Genomic DNA, 16,897 nt, shown 5'->3' on the forward strand with positions numbered 1-16,897 from the left:
ATAAATAAGGATTATTTTGAACTATGCGCCATGCACTTTGTATGTTTCTTAATATTGACTACATTTCATTTATTTGTTGATGTCTGAAATGTGCGAGATTACAGAGGAAATCTCATAATGTATCCTGTAAAAAAAAAAAAACAACAACAACCAAAACCCCCCCCCAAAACTCTTTTAAGCTCCTGAGAAATCATTCATAAGAATCTTCCCACTTTATTTACTCAGATCAAGATCTCTGGGTGTCTTTTGGATGTTCTGAAGGGCAGAAAGAGGAGAAAACGTCTCCAGGGCGAGCTGCGGCCCTCCCCCATCTTGTAACCGTTTCTGTGGTAGCGCCCTCCATTGTGGGTCATTATGGAGGACAACACATTGTGAGATATACAATCTAACGCCACTAGATAGCACTGTTAGCTCAAGCTGATTAACATCATTGCAACACCCCCCCTCGTCCACCTTATAGTACACAAAGCAAGAAGGAGGCCTTTAAGCTGAGACACCACGAGCTTTCAGGGTTTAGTACTAGTAGACATAAAATGCTTTTATTATTATGGATACAGAGGCAAAAAGTTTGAGCTGACATTCTATGGCGTTGAGTTATCACTGTTTTTTTTTGTTTGTTTGTTTGTTTTTTTTAAGCACATTATCAGAGGCAACAGGCAAAGGTTACATGTCATGCAAACTAGATAAATAACTCTTTACGTGTACCTTTGCTATAAAGTTAATCATCCACTGGCAATAATGTAGTGCTCTTAGTTTAAAAAAGGAAAGAGGGAAAAATATACATACAGTATGTAAACAGTCAAAGAAATTGCACTTTCTTGGCTTGTTATTAGAAGCCACACTACTGAAAGAGAGCAGAAATGTAACACTGGAAAAACTAAGTCACTGTCACTGATTGTCTGACCAAAAACAAAAGTAACGCTCAGCTAAAAAAAATCAAATAAAAACAACCAATAAAAGAAAACCCAAAACAAACCAAACAGACAAGTTATGTCCTACAAAAAACAAAATAAATCATATACAATCATAGTCAACTTTAAGGAGAAATGTCTGATATATTGGTCAGCTGTATAGTTTCTTAAAAACATCTTAGTAAAATGAAAGGTTTATTAACTTTTATGTATAATCCAGACTGTATTGTGTATAATACTAATTTTACACGCTACCGCTGACAGAAAGAAAACAGGTCTCTCGATGTACTGTACATTCACACGTAACTAAACGCTTATGTTACTTCCAATAAGTGGATTAGCCCGATGTTCCTAAGATGAGAACAAACTACTTTGCATCTGTACAGAAAAATGACCTCCAATCCTCAAATATTCACAACTTTTTTTGTTTTTTTTGTTTTGTTTTTCTTAAAAAGGAAGTTCTTATATAGTCCTTATCAGAGGAGATATTGCTTTTAAAGACTGCATGAGTTCGCTTAGGTACGTACACAAGACAACATGGCACTTCTACAGAGCATTTGGGGCAAATCGATTCTCATTCCCTTTCCGCTCTCCTTCCTCCCTCCCGCCGAGGACATTCTGATTGTCAATGCTCTGAAGCAAAGAGTGAAACATTCTCAAAGGCAGTCTGAAGTAAACAAAAACACTTTTTACACGTCCACCTCTCCTCCCTCAGAAGCAATACTGAAAATAGTTAACATTAAACATTCCTATCGTGAATATATTTCGTCCATTTCTTTTAGCGGACACGACTCGAGCTGTCTTTTTTTTTTTTTTTTTTTCCAAAAATAACTTCTTTCTTAAAACCTCATTAGAAATTCTCTTGCAGCGATGCCAAAATTCCTATCACTAAGCCCACCCCTCCCCTGCCTATTCACTGGTACATAGCAGACACTGTCTTGGTAAAGTGAAGAAAACCCCCTAACACTGTCTCAACAGCTTTTAACTGGCTCACGTCTCCTCTCGTGTCATTTTCCCAAAGGTGCAATGTGACTTTGAAAGCTTAACAACTAAATGAGCGTTCGATTTTGACCTACTTAGGGCCCAGGCTACATTTTGTATTGCTCTGGGCAGCCTGCGAGCTCCTCGTCTCTTGGAAACGTCGGAGCTGAAATGCTGAGTACCATATAAGTCCATATCCAAACTCCCCTGCAATGTCCGTCTTTCCCAAATTTGCTTAAGGTGCTGAAGTAAGAGCAATCAAAGTGTACAGTATGTGTGTGTTTATAGTGTGTCCACTCAGCATACATACAGTCTTTAGTGTGCTTGTTCAATCAGCACTAGTGCAAATTCATTTCAGCTGGTCTGTTTCTTTCTTTCTTTCTTTTCCTTTCTTTCTTTCATACGGGACAGTCTATCTCTGTTTCTCTCATCCCTCACCGCTCGGACAAAAGATGTGTTGCCATGGTTTCATCCTTGATGTGGATGCCCTTCAGAAAGCTAGGTTCAACACACTCATCTGTCAGCGTTTGAGATGTCTTTCTTTTGCATTTTCAGCCGGTATAATTCGCCAGATCTCGTCTCCTTTTTCTCGCTTCTTCTCTGCGGGACTGCCATTGTTAACAGCAGCGTTGTGACATCAGTTCATCTGTCCAGTGGTGGGCCCTGGTCCCTTTCTCAGAGTGGTCCCACCTACACAAAAGAAAAGATACTGTCAACTAAATAGTACACATACCTCTGGCTTCTGCTTCAGTGGCAGACGCTTCGCTCACCCCCTCTTTTTAGCTTATGAATGCTGCAGGTTCAAAAGTAAATCATTCAGCCGTTTCCTCCTCTGTTCTCTGCTGCAAACTTCTCCTTCCCCTTGTTTTTCTTCCTCTCCCTCCTCCTCATGTCTGCTGTGGGTTTTGGTGGGCTGGAGTGAACAAGTATGCACAGTTAATTTCAAAAGCAGATTTCTTATCCTTGTGGAATTTTTGCATTGTTAAAATAATTTTTTTTTTTAATGTTTGTAGATTTGTTGACTCACACAGGGGCTGGCAGTGAACGAGCTGGAGGTGTCCTGACTTTGGTGGGGGGGGTCACTGCTGATAACCGTCACTTCCACCCCCACTGGATGATCTGAGGGTCAAAGGCCAAAGAGTTTTCTGTATGTTAGTGAAGGCGACGTAGGAGGGAATGAAAACTGCGCTCGTTTCTTTTACAGAAATGTCTGTAATTATGCAAGTGTCCTTATTTCCCCTTGATTTCTATCTGCAATCAGTCATGGAGTCTTTGATGGAAACTGTGTGTGGTTTCACTGTTAATGGGGAAAGTTGATGCCTGCTGGGTTCTTGGACACCAGCGGTGGATGACAGAAATGGGGAAACATTTCTGCAGGCTGAATTCTGTGGTTGGAAAACCACTTAGTTTTTGTTGCTGAGTATGATATGCAGAGACAAGCCAGTTGTGAGGACGGCGGGCTGTACGGCACACACGTACACATACATGCACACGTGGAGGAAAAGACACAACACAAGACGCCGAAAGAAGTCTGCACGGTAAAAAATGAAAATGTATAGAGTTTAAACCACATACACGGGGGCATACACGAACACCTACAGAAACAAAAACTAACACACACACTTGCTTCATGGACCTGACTTGATGTGGCTGTCGTCCCCATTGGCTCCTTCACAGGATAGATGTCGTGAGTCGCCCTCCTCTCCCTCTCCCTCTCCCTCTGCGTCTCGTTCTCTCTCCCTCTCTATTCTCATCCGGATTTGTCTGTCTCTCACCAGCTCCCAGTTCCTCACAAGGAACACATGGTGCTTCACCACAAAGCTCCTGGCCCGGCACAAATGGAGAAAGATTAACCGCTGACATTAGTTCAATAATATCGCAACAAATAGTTTAATGTGAAACGCGAATCGCCGTGTACTTTCCATACCTCTCGCTGCTGCTCAAAGGCTCCATGTCGAGGTGCGGGAACAAGCTGGTAATGTCACTCGAGCTCTCCTCCTTTACAATAAATGCAGAGACGCGCGTCAGCTTTGGGACAGATTATTGCAAAAACATTCATCATTGGAATCAAATAACCACGAGCCACAAAAAACTCACCGCTGTCTGCTGAGATGATGCAGTCCTCTCTTTCAGCCGGCCTGAGTAAATCAGAGAGAAAGAAACACGGTAAGAAAGAAATGATCCGGCAAATCAGCTAAACCTGACGACATCTAGCAACTGCTGTAACACTGTAATAGCGGCAACTCACAGTAACGCCGCTTCCTCTTCAGGGGGACAGCAGGCTGCCGGTGAAGCTGTAACCAAACAACATGAAAGTTAGATCCTAGTACATTTTTTTTAAAAGCTCGTGCCCTGCAAACTCTGATCTGGTGTGACTGTACCTGGTTGTGCTGCCAGAGCCACATCACATCATAGGGCAGCTGGAAATGAATTCTTTTTAGCCTCAGGTACTTCCCTGAAGAAGATAAAGTGAGCTTAGCTGAGTTACTACTATAACATAGTACACACTAGCAGTGTTTACATTTTCTTATATACTCACCGACATGGATGGGAGCAGGTAAAAGGCTGTACTCGTTCTCCCCTGGCGTGTACTCCATGTTCTCTTTGCAGTTCTTCTGGGTTTGGGAGGGGGGGCTAGGAAAGACACATAATAAATATTTAAACAAACAAACAAAAAAGAAAAAACAGATAACGGGAAAAAAACCCATTATAATAGTTTGTTTATGGATTCAGTCAACTCACTCTGTAGTTTTGTAATCATCAGAGTAAAGACCTGCCCTCAGGAATTTCTTCCTGGGAGGACCATCGGCCTTTTCCTCTCTTTGGATGGTTACCGGTTGGGACGGAGCCTGGTCGACGTCTGATTGGCTAAAACATTCAGGGAGGGCGTCGCACTCGGATTTATCCTCAGCGACACTAAAAAGGAAAGCACGAAGAGAGAGATAGAATGATAGAGAGGGAAAAGAAAGAGAGAAAGGCACTGGTTTAGCACACAGTGCTGAAAACGATGGGTTAATAGGACAGTAGTGAGTGGTTGTATTGAATTTTCAAGTCAACCAGCTCAGGTGTTTACCTCTGATGACAGGGCGAGTCACTGTGTTTTCTCTTCCGTCCTCTCTTCCTCTTGGCCTGCAGCTCCGACTCCGTCACCTGCTGCGCCGTGTCGCCTCCTCCCCTGTCTCTCTCTGGCAGTCTTTCTTCTGTTCTCCCTCCCACTTCTCTCTCATCTCTGACGTGGCTGTGTCCTGGCAAGATTTCAGGTGAGGACATGGACGGCGTTGCAGATAAGTGCGCGGGGGAGGACACAGAGGAGGGCAGCGGGTGCTTCCTGGGCCGTCCTGGCCTCCTTTTGTTCTTCAGCGCCGCGCTGTCTGACGTTGGCACACTTTTCTGCTGCCCTCGGCTTCTCGAGTCACCTTGTAAACCTGCAGTCATCGAAATAACAAGAGGGAGGGGGGGGATCGGGGTTGTGGGGGGAGGGGGTTGGGGCAGTCAGAGGCATGAGGGGAGGGTGGGGTGTAAGTGGCGGAGAGGAAATGAGACAGATGTGGATCTGTGATTGAGCCGGCAGGAGGTGTGAGGTGAGGCCAGTCTAGGCTGAGTCATGCACATAGGCCGCACATTAGGTGAGTCACAACATTTCCTCTGACCATTTCACTTCTGGGAAACACATTAAAAAGTGATTTATGCACGCCACAAAAAACAAGGAAAAGAAAAACAGACATAAACACGGTGCATCATGCATACTTTTTCAGTGAGCATGCACAAATATGCACTAAGCACACTATTTATTTTTACAAATTCGGTTACTGTGAAATACAACCCCAGAAAGCTCAGCGGCTACAGACGGTGAACGGATGTCAAATGTATTCCTCTGCTTGCAAAAACATTTTTCCTTTGCCCCCCGTCTGACCTCTGTGCTATTCCTTTATCCATCTCTCTGAGGTCATTCGTCTTTTTGTTCCATTTTCCACTGCCAGTGACAAGACTGACCACTCTTTCCTTATTGGATTTTTCCAAGTCAAATAGGCCTTGTTGGCCAGCAGTGAGGGATAGGCCAATCTTTAAATAGCCAATCTGGTGGTTAACTAATGACTGTTCTCACTGGGTAGCCCTAGGCTGCAACAGCGTGTGGTTCACTGCCGACCAGGAAGATTTCAAAGATTTTCTGGCAGATTCCCATCAAGACGCTGCTCTCCTGCTATAACACTTTATAAAAATTCCAGCAGATAGTGGTTGCTGAGAGGCTGTGTGTTTGTGTCAGGCACGTCTCTCGCACAGCAGAGAGAGTCTGAAATTAGCTATAAAAAGAATGGAGTCTGATTTCCTCTCAAACACCCTCCAGGCTTTTGATGCGTGGCTTAACAACACCTGAGAAAAAGCAGTGCTGTCCCTATACTGGGGACACTAGTTTCATCTCCACATTGCACAAATATAAAAATCTGTTATACCGTGCAAGTGGAAAGAAGCTCTTGGCATAAATCTTATTCACTCAGCTAGCTGTCATGATTTGCTTGCTGCTGTCATATTTCAGTGGTAGGTACATTTGATGATAGATTCCCTGCTTTATCTAGATTACTGTCAGTATCCTATATATTCATATTCTCTGCCGATGACACAGTAGCAGAACACAACAGCCTATTCACAAAACTCAAAATGCCCTCAGTGGAGATTTCTGTAGCATTCATCAGCACAGAGTCACGCTGTCATGCGATCACAGCCTCGCACTGATCGATCGGCTGAAAGCAAAGACTTGTCAGAGATCAAATCATTCATGCACCCTCACCTGCGTCTCTCCTCTCTGTCCACGCCGGTTCGTCTCTCCTCCACGACCTCTCTACACTTCCTTGATTCCTAATGGCCAATCCACTCCTCAGACCCCTCCCTCCTGTTGCCATGGCAGCAGACGTGAACAGGTTGGTGTGTGTCGGCGATGGGGACGTCCTGTACAGGTGCGACTCTTGAACATCCTCGTCCCCGTCTTCGTCCTCGCCGTCCGACGCGATCAGTCTTCCTGCATGCTGGTCTCCGGTGAAGCCTCTCCAGCTGGGGTTTGAGTTTCCGAACGCTGTAGCTCCCAGACTCCCAAATTTCGCCCAGCTCTGACCCAAGCCGCCCCATCCTCCTCCGAATGAAGACAGGTGAGAGGATCCCAGCCCCAGTGACGTGAGCGAAGTGTGTTTGTACCTGTCTGCGGACGATGACGATGAGGCAGCGGCAGCAGCGACAGCGGAAAAGGAATCATTTCCATTCTCACGCAACCAAGTTGATTCTTTACCCAGCATGCTCCCTGTTCCCCTTGCCCCTTTCCTTCCTCCTTCTCCTTGCCCCAAAACGAACCCCAACCTTGACTTTGAGCAGGCCAGCCCCTCTCTTTCCACTCCATCTTCCTCCTCGTCCTCGTGTATCTCCTCCTCGTCGTCCACGTCTCGTTCGCAGTGCCTGTGACGATGTTTATGTTTGTGTTTGTGTTCGCTCCTCCCGCAGCCGTAAGAGAAGCCGGATGTGAACCCTGAGCCGAGGTGTGGCCGTACTCCACTGCCTACCCCCATATCCCCTTCAATTTCCCCTCCTAAAGCTCCCTCCCTCAGCAGCCTACTCCTCCGCCTGTGGAACCTAGGTGGATTAAGGAGAAAGTGGGCGTGGTGGGGCTGATGGGGGGCATACTGGTGGGGAGATGGAAGCGTGTAGGAGGGGAGGTGGTGGTAAAGTGTTGAGGTTGTGGGATAGCTGTTGTAGAAGCCCATATTCTCAATGGTCTCCTGAAACTTTGAAGGGCAGCCGCATTGCCTGCGGTCTGGCTTTCTGTTGCAGTGGCAAGGGTAGAAAGGTTGCGGGGAGAACGTGGGATTAGCAGAGAAAGATGACGGGTGAGGAGAGTAGAAGCCATTTAGATTGATCCTGAAAATGTTGGAGCGATGGGAATGAGAGGAGGAGTGATGTCGCCTTCCTCCGGCAGCATTCGCACTCCCATCAAAGCCCTGTCCCAGTCCTGTCCTCGCCCAACTACGCCGTCCGATATGTACCTCGCTGAACTGACTGATTAAATCTTCGAGTTCGGCCAGAAACTCTGGGTCCTGCATGTGCAGCTGCTGGTGCTTCTTCTTGTGTTTATTTTTCTGTCTCTTCAGTGCATTGTGCCCAACACAGGAATAATAGTCCGAATGAGTGCACTTGTTGTGTCCTGGACAGGGGCAGGGACACACGCAGGTACAGGAAGGAGAACAGTCGTAATCCCTGCGCCTGTGTCGATGTCGGTCTCTGTGCCGCTCCATGGTATTTGAGTTGGCCATGGGGTTGGTGTGTCTGGGTATGTGAGACAGAGGCGAAGAGACTGGAGAGGGACAGTCCATGATGGAAGAAAGGTGCCTTTGACCACCTAGAATCGCTCCTGACCCCTGACCCATCCTCAGCACGCCCCGAGGTCCCCTCATCTCCCCTCGCTCAGAGACGCTGTTGTTGTCTGTTCCAATCCCGCTGTCGCTGGGCAGGGTCTCTTCACTGTGTGATTCACTCCTCGGGGACGGAGTGGCCTCTTTCAGGTGGCCAGGAGAGCCAGGTGTGTGATGCAGTGGAGGGGTGGGGCAAGAGAGCTTACATGAAGACTGGTGAAAGGGGAAGTGATGCCTTCCCTGACATGGACAGCTCTTCTTCACAAAGGGAGAGAGCGATGAGGAGGAGGGAGGACGGGGGGAGGTACAGGAGGAGGATGGGGAGGGGAGGGAGAAGGGGTGAGGAAAAAGTAGGGAGGACGTTGGTTCTGCGAGGCTGCCCTCGCTGTAAGGACTCTGGGCCCCGCTGGAGTGAGTAAGAGATGGGGAGGGAAACGGGTGAGACGGAGGAGGCTGGGGTTGGTTAGTCGAGAAGAGAGAAGTTTCCGAGGGACTGGTAAACAGAGAGGAGTGAGTGGAGTTCTGGGAGTTTGAATTTAGGTTAGCGGTTTGGGATTTAGGCTTGCGTCCTCGCCTCTTGCCCATGTAGATGGTCCCCCTCTTGCTCACATTGATCTGAGGGCCTAGCTTACTCCCAAAGGAGGAGGACAGGGCTGAGAGTGTGTGTACTGTTGTAGCCTCTATCGATTTACACATTCTCTGAGAAGTCTCACCATCTGCTGCCTCTCCTGCCCTTCCTTCCTTTCCTAAATACCCAGACAGCATTACTTTGTGAAATCTCCTCTTCTTTCTTTTCTTCATCTCATTAATCAGCCTCCTGATCTTTAGCTGCCTGTTTCCCTTTTCAGGGGGGTGAAAATCTTTACCACTCACTGTATGATCAGCGTGATTTAGTGCATCTCCACTCGCCTCCTCGGGGAAAGGTCGTTTGGGAGGCCGGCCACGCTTCTTGGGGCTGGATTTAGACTGAGCCGCACACTGCAGTATTGCACTTGGCTCCAGCACAGGGGCTTTCGGAACTCCGTCACAGCCCCGGAGAGGCACCTCAGTTGGGATATCGTTTGGTGTAAGCTGAGGGGGAGGTTCGTCTAAACTAGAGCTGTAGGATTTAGGACGACCCCTTTTTCGGACCGTGTTTATGGGGCTTCTGGAAGAAGGGGGGCTGGATTCTGATGTGGGGTGATTCTGCTTTGGGGTTGGAGGTTTGGTTGCAGAAGACACTGGGGAGGAGCTGCTGGTTAGGGAGCCAGAAGTTGCTGGGTGTGACTCATCACTCTGCTGAATAGTGGCTTTGGCGGGAAGGGGCGTCTTGGTGTTCTGGGTGAAACTCAGTAAAGGATTTTGTAGAGAATCGGAAGGGGCTTCCTGATTTTCCACTCTCTGAGCCCGGTGCACCAGCTTGGTCCAGCTGGGCCTTCTGGCTTTACGTTTTTTGAGCGGTCGGCTATCCTGCTCTTGTGGGGAAGAAGGGGGAGAAATGGGAGAATGGGCAGAAGGCGTGGGCACAGGGGGAGGAGCAGAAGAGGAGGGGTGGCTTGGAGGCACTGTTGAATGTCTTGAGACGTCCTGTTCTTTTGATTTACTGGTGTCACCTGTTGTTGTTGCTGCCTCAGCTTGTTTAACTGACTTACAACTGTCATCTGTCTTCTCCTTCTCATCTGCTCTGCCTGTATTCACTAATTTGCAGGTTTTATCTAGCTTGCCGTTGTCAGCTGTTTCCCCACATTTTGCACTGTTATCCTCTATTCTTTGTCTGTCTGGGCTGAGCTTATCCCTCTTTTTCTCAACCTTCCCTCTGTCACTCTTTAGATCATCCTTCCGTATATCATCACTTCTATGTCGTTCATCCTTTTCTTTGCCATGTCTCGATTTCCCGTCCTTCCCTTTTTCCTTTTTCTTCTTCTTACCCTCCTCCTTTCTGCCCTCGTTTTTTGCTTTATCAGCCTCCACCCTATCTCGCTTCGACTTCTTGTCTTTGCGTTTCTCTTTTTTTGCTTTTCTCTCTTTCTCTCTCTTTTTCTCCAGCGGGTGCTCTACAGAGGGATCGTGACCTTGGGATTGGACAGAGAGTTCCACAGCGGGGGATGACTGCGGTTTTGGGGTAATTGAGGGATAGGAGGGAGATTCTGGCCTGCTCTTATTGGAAAGGCTAAGTTCTTTATGGGAACCAGTGGAGACTGGAGGTCTTGTCGAAGAGTCCATGGAAGAAGTAGAGGTGGAAGTGCTGTGTTTTCCAACTTTGACTTTGGATGAAGTGGGAGTGCCAAGAATGTTAGAGGAGCCTTTCCCATTGGACAGGCCCTTCTGTTTGGTTGTCTGTACCAAACCATTATGCTTCTTGGAGGTGTTTTCGTCATTCCTGGTTTCCAGTGGAGACTGCGTCTGGATGCATGGGCTGGAAGGAGTAGTTGAAGCTGCCTGGTCTGTTGTGGGTGAGCAGGGTTTGGGTCCTGCAAGGACGGCCTGGCCATTGACACTCTGAGATTTGTCTTTCTTCACTCTCTCAGATGAATTCACCTCTGTCTTATCGGCCAGCTTGATAGGAACCTGAGAAACGCAAAAAGAAAAAAAGAAAGAAAAAAAAAAGCAAATCTCTGTCATAGGCATCTTTTAGTTTGCTGTCAACAACAGTGACGGACAATGGAAAAGAGACAGTAACTGAAATTCTTTTGTTATTGTTCCCCCATTAAAAAGAGAGTGAAGATAAAACGACTCAATCAAGCAGAGAAACGAGGGCACACTGAGGAGGAGAGAGTGGAAACAGGAATGGGGTTGACAAAGAGAGGAGAAATACAAAGGCAGAGAAACGGAGAGGAAGGGAGCGGGACAGGGACAGAGGGGGAGTGAAAGATAAATGAGAGCAGGTAGAGAAAAGAGGGGATGTAAAAATAGAAGAGAGGGACAGATATAGAGAGCCAAGCAGAGACAGAAAGAGAGGGAGAGAAAGCCATGCTATTGGTGGCTATAAATTGCCACTAATACAGATGAGAAGGCTTGACATTTCATACTTGTTCTGTAATGTTGGTATGCTGTAGCTTGAGTGGCGTTTGTGCAGCTAAAGCTATAAGCTTTCCCTTGGGTGATTGTCATCAGGACTGATGGGCCAGTGTCTGTAATAACTCCAAGTGGTTGCCGTGCTGTTGTCCTATTTATAGGTCTGTTTTTTAAAATGCGCTGCTTGAGTTTCAGGATTGAGACAATGGCTATTAGATAGATATTACAAGTGAGCTCAATGCTGGGTGATTTTGCACCACATCAAAGACTCTATGAGAATGGTGGTTAACTGTAAAAAGCCTAAACAAAGCACAAAGGTGCCATTTTTCAAGCTAACTTCAGCTAATTGCAGATTTATTCAGATTCAGATCAACTTTATTAATCCCCCCAGAAAAGGGCAATCTGTTGGCAGCTGACATGAGGAACACTGCACATATGTGAGGCACACTGTCCTTGTCCTTAACTTACCTGTTTGGCAGACTTCGTCCCTTGGCTGGTTACGACAGGGACAGAGGCCGGGCTGGAAGCTGTAGAAAATGTCGGTGACAGCGACACTGACTGTGATGACGAAGACGACAACGGTATTGATGATGTAACTGGTGGTGAAGCAGCAGATGCAGTTTGTTTGGATGTGGTCTGGACAGCATCCAAGCCTGAGTGTTGCTCTCTGTTTGCTTCGTCTGGGGCAGAGCTGGTTTTACTCTGCTGGCCCGCTCCCCCTCCTTCTCCATCGCCCTTCAGCAAACCCCCCCTGCCTTGTCTCTGATAGGTCCTGATGGTGGGCTTGCAGACGTAGCTCTCCAAGATCTTGGGCGGTTTCTTGGTGCGCTTGGTTTGGAGACCAATTCGGACTCTTACATTCCCCTCGGGGCAGCTGGCCTCTCTGCCAGAGAGCTGAAGCTGTTGCTGCCCCACGCTGCCACAGCGCCCCTCGATGAGCAGCTCCAGCACTGCCCCCTTGTCTCCTTCTCTCTTTTTTCCTCCTCCCTTTTTCTCCTCCTCCTTTTTTCCCACTGCCTCGCCATTCTCTACCTCCCCTCTCCTCTTTTTCTCTGCCACTTGGTCCTGCTCAGAGTCTTCAGGTGCAGAGGCGGGGTCCAGAGTGGAGGCTGTGGTCGGAGGGGTTCCCCCCTTCACTCTCTGGTCCATCAGAGAAGTCGGGGGGAGAAGTAGGATGCTGTGAGGTTACCAGTATAACACTTTTAAATGAATCCAGTGGGGTTGGTGGGGTCAAGGGTGAAGAGCAGAATGCAGGTGTCGATCACAAGGGTCACAAAAAAAAAAGATCCAGTAAGAGTCCAAGTGCAGCTCTGTACCTTCATCCGGCAAGGGAAGGTCTCTCTGATGTCCTTTACGGTTACACTGAAACAGAGTAAAAGGCAGAAGGAAAGTGGAAGAAAAGACAGAAAGATAGAGAGGCCAGTGATTAGTCATTTCAGTGAGCTAAGATGTTGAACAGCAGCAGTACAGGAATTGAGGGGAAAGTCCCCTTCCTGCAGGCAGCTGTAGCGAGGTGCTAAAGTCTGTGTCCACAGAGATGATCTCATCATCCAGAAAACCCAGGAGGCCAATCAACGTTGCTGATTCCCAGAATGTCGGCACTAACTGGAAGACTGACTTACATTCCCCCCCCAAAAAACAGCCTGGGCTAGTTCGCTCCGACAATCCGCAAATATCGATGGAGCTAAAAGACAGCGAACACACCCCAAACCTCTACACTTTTCACTTATGTCGTAATCCTTCCCGTGTCTCTCCGCAAATCAATCTATCAATCAATCAGCTTCTGGCTAATTCAAACACTTGATCCAGTCTCCTCCCCTCCTCTCTCCACTGTCTTTGCGCCTTCTGTTCTCAGCTACTCCCACAAGCACTTCTCCTCCCACCCTTCCCGCTGCTGTACTTTCTTTTCTCTCCGAAACTCCCCTTTTCATGTTTGGCAGTAAGCTTTTGCATGCATTCTCTATTAGTCCCTTCCACTCTTTCTCTCTCTCTCTCTCTCTCTCACTCTGTGTGTGTGTGTGTAGACCACACAGTAAAATGGTCAACTCATACACTGTATCCATGTTAATCAGAACCATATTTCCTCTTCCTTGTCGTTCTTTTCCTTCTCTCCAACTTAAATCTCTCCATTCACAGTCCGACTGTTCCCCTCCTCCCCTTTCAGTAGTGGTAACACAAATCCGTAGGAAAGGGTAAAACTTATTTTTGGAAAGGAGCGCAAATTCCTCCTCCTCCCATTGCTTCCTCTAAGTCAAGTAAGCTTTTCATTGACCCCCATTGTAAATGGACTTTTAATGTGACATTATAGTGAAGTAACACACCCTAAAATAACATTCTCCTCACCAGGGAAAAACTTTCACTCTCATTCGTGGTGTTTCCAGACGGCTTTTCAACGTGTCGAAGGGAAGCAGCATCTTTCTGTCATGCTTCCTTCATTATTCGCTCTCTCTCATTAAGGGAGACACTCATCCATTTTCTAATAAAACACACCCGGGCAAGCATTCTTGCAGCTCTCTCCTGAGAGCCTCTTATGAAATAGCTCATCTGTCTCTCAGCGCTCTGAACTGCCCCCTTAGACTTACGAGAGCATCTCAGATAATGTTTTCATTTAAGAGCTCAGTGGGCTATCTCTCGTGCCTCTTGGTCCCTCCACACCCAAACCCTTCCCTTGAATCATAGAAGCTCAAATCAACATCTGTTCCAGTAACAGCTGTTATGTAACAGTTTTGGAAAGCATTTCCAAGACCAGTCCTCCTTACAATGAAAGAAAATGAGCGTAGAGGTGGACAGAGGTGGTCCTCTTGAACTTAACTGCGGCAACTTTTATTATCAAGTCCACTCCAGAAGCCTGTACGGAGGGGCCGTGAGCACAAGCAGTATGAGTTACAAACCTGTTTGTGAAAACTCACCATAAGAGGAGAGCCAGAGTGGCAGGTTTTCAGACTTAAAAGGGCAAGCCCATTCAGCATCAGTCAAAGCGCATACTAATGGCTTTTTATAGTCTCCAGAACTATACCTCTCACACATAACTCAAAATTATTCTAACATTAGACCAGAAGCTATTTCCAGTGACAGGATGATGGGTTGACTTGACACTGTAGTCAGTGCAGTGGCTCGGGAGCGCCGAAGCAACGATTAAATCATGATAATGGCCCACCATATTTCCAGCCATCATCACCATCCCATGACAGCGTTATCATCGATAACTACAACACCATTATCATCTGCCTGACAACAGCATGAGCCCAGCTGGAAATTGGGCCCCTGTGATGGCATCTGAAATCACTGAACCACGAAGCCTCGCGGTAAGCGTACGGGGAAGTTTCTCACGTGAGTCCCCCTCCTCAGACGCGCACACGCACACACACTTTCCCTCTAGTTAGTGCGTTGGCCGTACATTGTGTACCCGGGTCGCAGCTGCGTAGGCTCACTGATGTTGCTACTGTAGATACAGTATGGGCAGTGGGGGTGTTACCGCACTGGAGCAACCTATCACTGGTTTACCGAGGACGTCAACAGGAGCTTCCTTCTCCATAATGACTTTGCGCACCTCGGAAAATCACTACCCGCCTGATGCTGTCGCACTTACAAATGATACACACATGCACGTGTTGTTGTTGTCGTCACTCCTGTCTCCTATTTTGAGACATATCGCACATCTACGCGCCCTAAAACATGACCCAGCTGCACGTTTCAAACTCAACATGGAAGTGGGAGGCTACGTAGCACGAAAAAATGTGCTTGCTGGTAGTGTTTGTGCTGGTGCGGATTAGTACCGAGCCACCTTTTTCCTCAGCCCCCCCTCCCCGCCTCTCCTCTCTCTCTCTCCCTCTCTCTCTCTTCTATCTGTCCTCTGCCAGTCCTTCTGCTGGTGTCAGCAACATTGAAATAAGAAATATCACCGTGCGGGGAGAACAGAGGGGAGGGAAACACACTCGGCAACAAGGGATAAAATTAGCGCAAAGCGGATGCACAAAATTCTTAACCTGCTGCGCTTTGAGCCCGCTGATGATGACAGGCCTGCACACATTAATACGGACTGCCATGACAAGCAGTAATAAGGCTACGTAGGCTACTTACCCCGAGAGCGCGTCCCAGAGCCAACTGCGTTTAGGCAGGAGGTTAAGGTGTTGCTGTCCTGCTCTCCCCCTTCGCACCAGCAGCGATCCACGGCTTTTTGGTGCATTAGATGTTGCTTTGATTACATAACTAAGGCCAGCGGAGGTTAAAACACCCCCTAAAACCGAGTTTCAGTCCCATCAGAGCGCAGAGCCTACTGTGCAACAACATTGGCGCGGGTGTTTTCATAATCATACAGTCGACGGATCTCCGTCGGCGCGTCTCCGCAGCTAGGTGGCGGACTGGTTACGCTGGATCTTTTTTTTTTTTTTTTTTTTTGCCTACTTCTCTCTCTACCCCCCCTCTCTCTCTCGCTCTCTCTCTCTCGGGGGGGGGAAGTTACACCGCTCCCGCCAGTTATAATGGCTCAGATTGTGCTCTCGTATGCGCACAGCCTGCTAACGTGTCGTGGCGACGGGCTGAAGGCTGCAGCTGCGTGTGTGTGCGTGCTTGTGTGTGTGTGCTTGTGTGTGTGTGTGTGTGTGTGTGTGCTCGGGGTACAGGGTTGGCAGCGCAGAGGGGTTGTTGGATGTGCGGGAATGCAACTGCGTGGCCATTTTCATGTGGCCAGAGGAGGAGATAAAACGGTGGATACAGCACAGGATCTCATTGCGGTTCATAACAGGCGATCGGGGAGGGCTATTTAGGCGCTTAATAAAATGGCGACGACTTGGCGAAAGTAGGCTGCTGGTAGGATTTGGGGGAGCAGCCGAAAAGTTGCATCGCGTCATGCAATACACGATTCGGCTTTACGCGAGTGGGAGAGGCACGCGGGGATGGTAAAAGTTGATACGTGAGAGCTGTTTATCTCGCGTTTGGTAACATTTCCCCCAAATAATAAAAAGCACACAATTTGAACATGAAACATTTGCATAAGTGTGGGTTAATATGAGAACACAGTCATAATTAGTAGTGATAAAAACAGCAGTCACAGATATATAATTACAGTATCGTAATGATTTATTTGGCAGTAGAAGCGGTATATTCTCCAAAGAGTTTAGTCCACTATTAGGTCCTGTTACGCATATAAGATTTGGGGGCCCTGTGCCTCCTATTCACTACACACTGTTTACACCGTGACCTCTAAATAACCATTAAACACACACTGCAGACTGCACCTGACCGCGCGCGTCTGCATGATCCTGAATTTGTTAGTAGCACTAAAAGTCCTGAAAACACGCACCATGTAAGGACTATGTGACAAACAGCAGATAGATGTTTGCCCCGTAAGTTTTAAGTCAAATCCATAAATCCAATTAACAAGCACGCAAATTTCTACAAACCAAAAAGTCCTTCAGGCTCTCTGGGCCTCGTGGGAAAAAGTTGTTGTCTGGCCCTTGTGACACAACTGAGTTTTGCTTTTTGTTTGCTTTTTTTTTGTTGTCTTTTTTTTAATCCTCTGTCAAACATCATTTCGAATAAATAGCGTCTAACATAAGAGGACTGATACTGAAGCCAGGATCTCTGTATGTAAGTCAGTTTGATTCAACACAACCTTAT

At 47.4% G+C, this 16,897-nt stretch overlaps 1 protein-coding gene across 4 annotated transcripts; it reads right to left on the reverse strand.

Moving 5' to 3' along the window:
- Positions 1-512: 512 nt before the first annotated feature.
- On the reverse strand, positions 513-15,810 carry LOC116315704 (histone-lysine N-methyltransferase ASH1L). 4 transcript variants are annotated; one of them, XM_031734084.2, is made up of 14 exons: positions 15,359-15,809; positions 11,747-12,640; positions 6,679-10,831; positions 4,966-5,317; positions 4,635-4,808; positions 4,432-4,526; positions 4,274-4,347; positions 4,141-4,186; positions 3,990-4,030; positions 3,820-3,890; positions 3,529-3,716; positions 2,920-3,011; positions 2,663-2,805; positions 513-2,582 (listed from the first exon to the last, which is right to left on the reverse strand). In XM_031734084.2, the coding sequence occupies exons 2-13, from the start codon at positions 12,425-12,427 to the stop codon at positions 2,677-2,679; spliced, it is 6,096 nt and encodes a 2,031-aa protein (XP_031589944.1). In that variant the 5' UTR covers positions 12,428-12,640; positions 15,359-15,809; the 3' UTR covers positions 513-2,582; positions 2,663-2,676. The 4 variants fall into 4 exon arrangements, 2 of the variants coding, with proteins under 2 accessions (XP_031589944.1, XP_031589946.1); XR_005614798.1 differs by lacking the exon at positions 513-2,582 and having other exon boundaries at positions 2,664-2,805; positions 3,534-3,716; positions 15,359-15,810; XR_005614799.1 differs by lacking the exon at positions 513-2,582 and having other exon boundaries at positions 2,757-2,805; positions 3,516-3,716; positions 15,359-15,810.
- Between the last annotated feature and the right edge of the window lie 1,087 nt (positions 15,811-16,897).

Source organism: Oreochromis aureus, linkage group 11, assembly GCF_013358895.1.
Source record: "Oreochromis aureus strain Israel breed Guangdong linkage group 11, ZZ_aureus, whole genome shotgun sequence".
Classification (NCBI taxonomy): domain Eukaryota; kingdom Metazoa; phylum Chordata; class Actinopteri; order Cichliformes; family Cichlidae; genus Oreochromis; species Oreochromis aureus.

What these genes read in the sequence shown, in the direction of transcription:
- LOC116315704 (XM_031734084.2), bottom strand. Translation starts at nt 12,427, where the DNA reads ATGGACCAGAGAGTGAAGGGGGGAACCCCTCCGACCACAGCCTCCACT. An exon ending in GACTCGCCCTGTCATCAGAG is followed by an intron (nt 4,809 to 4,965) that starts GTAAACACCTGA and finishes TTTCCTTTTTAG; the next exon opens with TGTCGCTGAGGATAAATCCG. An exon ending in GATGATTACAAAACTACAGA is followed by an intron (nt 4,527 to 4,634) that starts GTGAGTTGACTG and finishes TGTCTTTCCTAG; the next exon opens with CCCCCCCTCCCAAACCCAGA.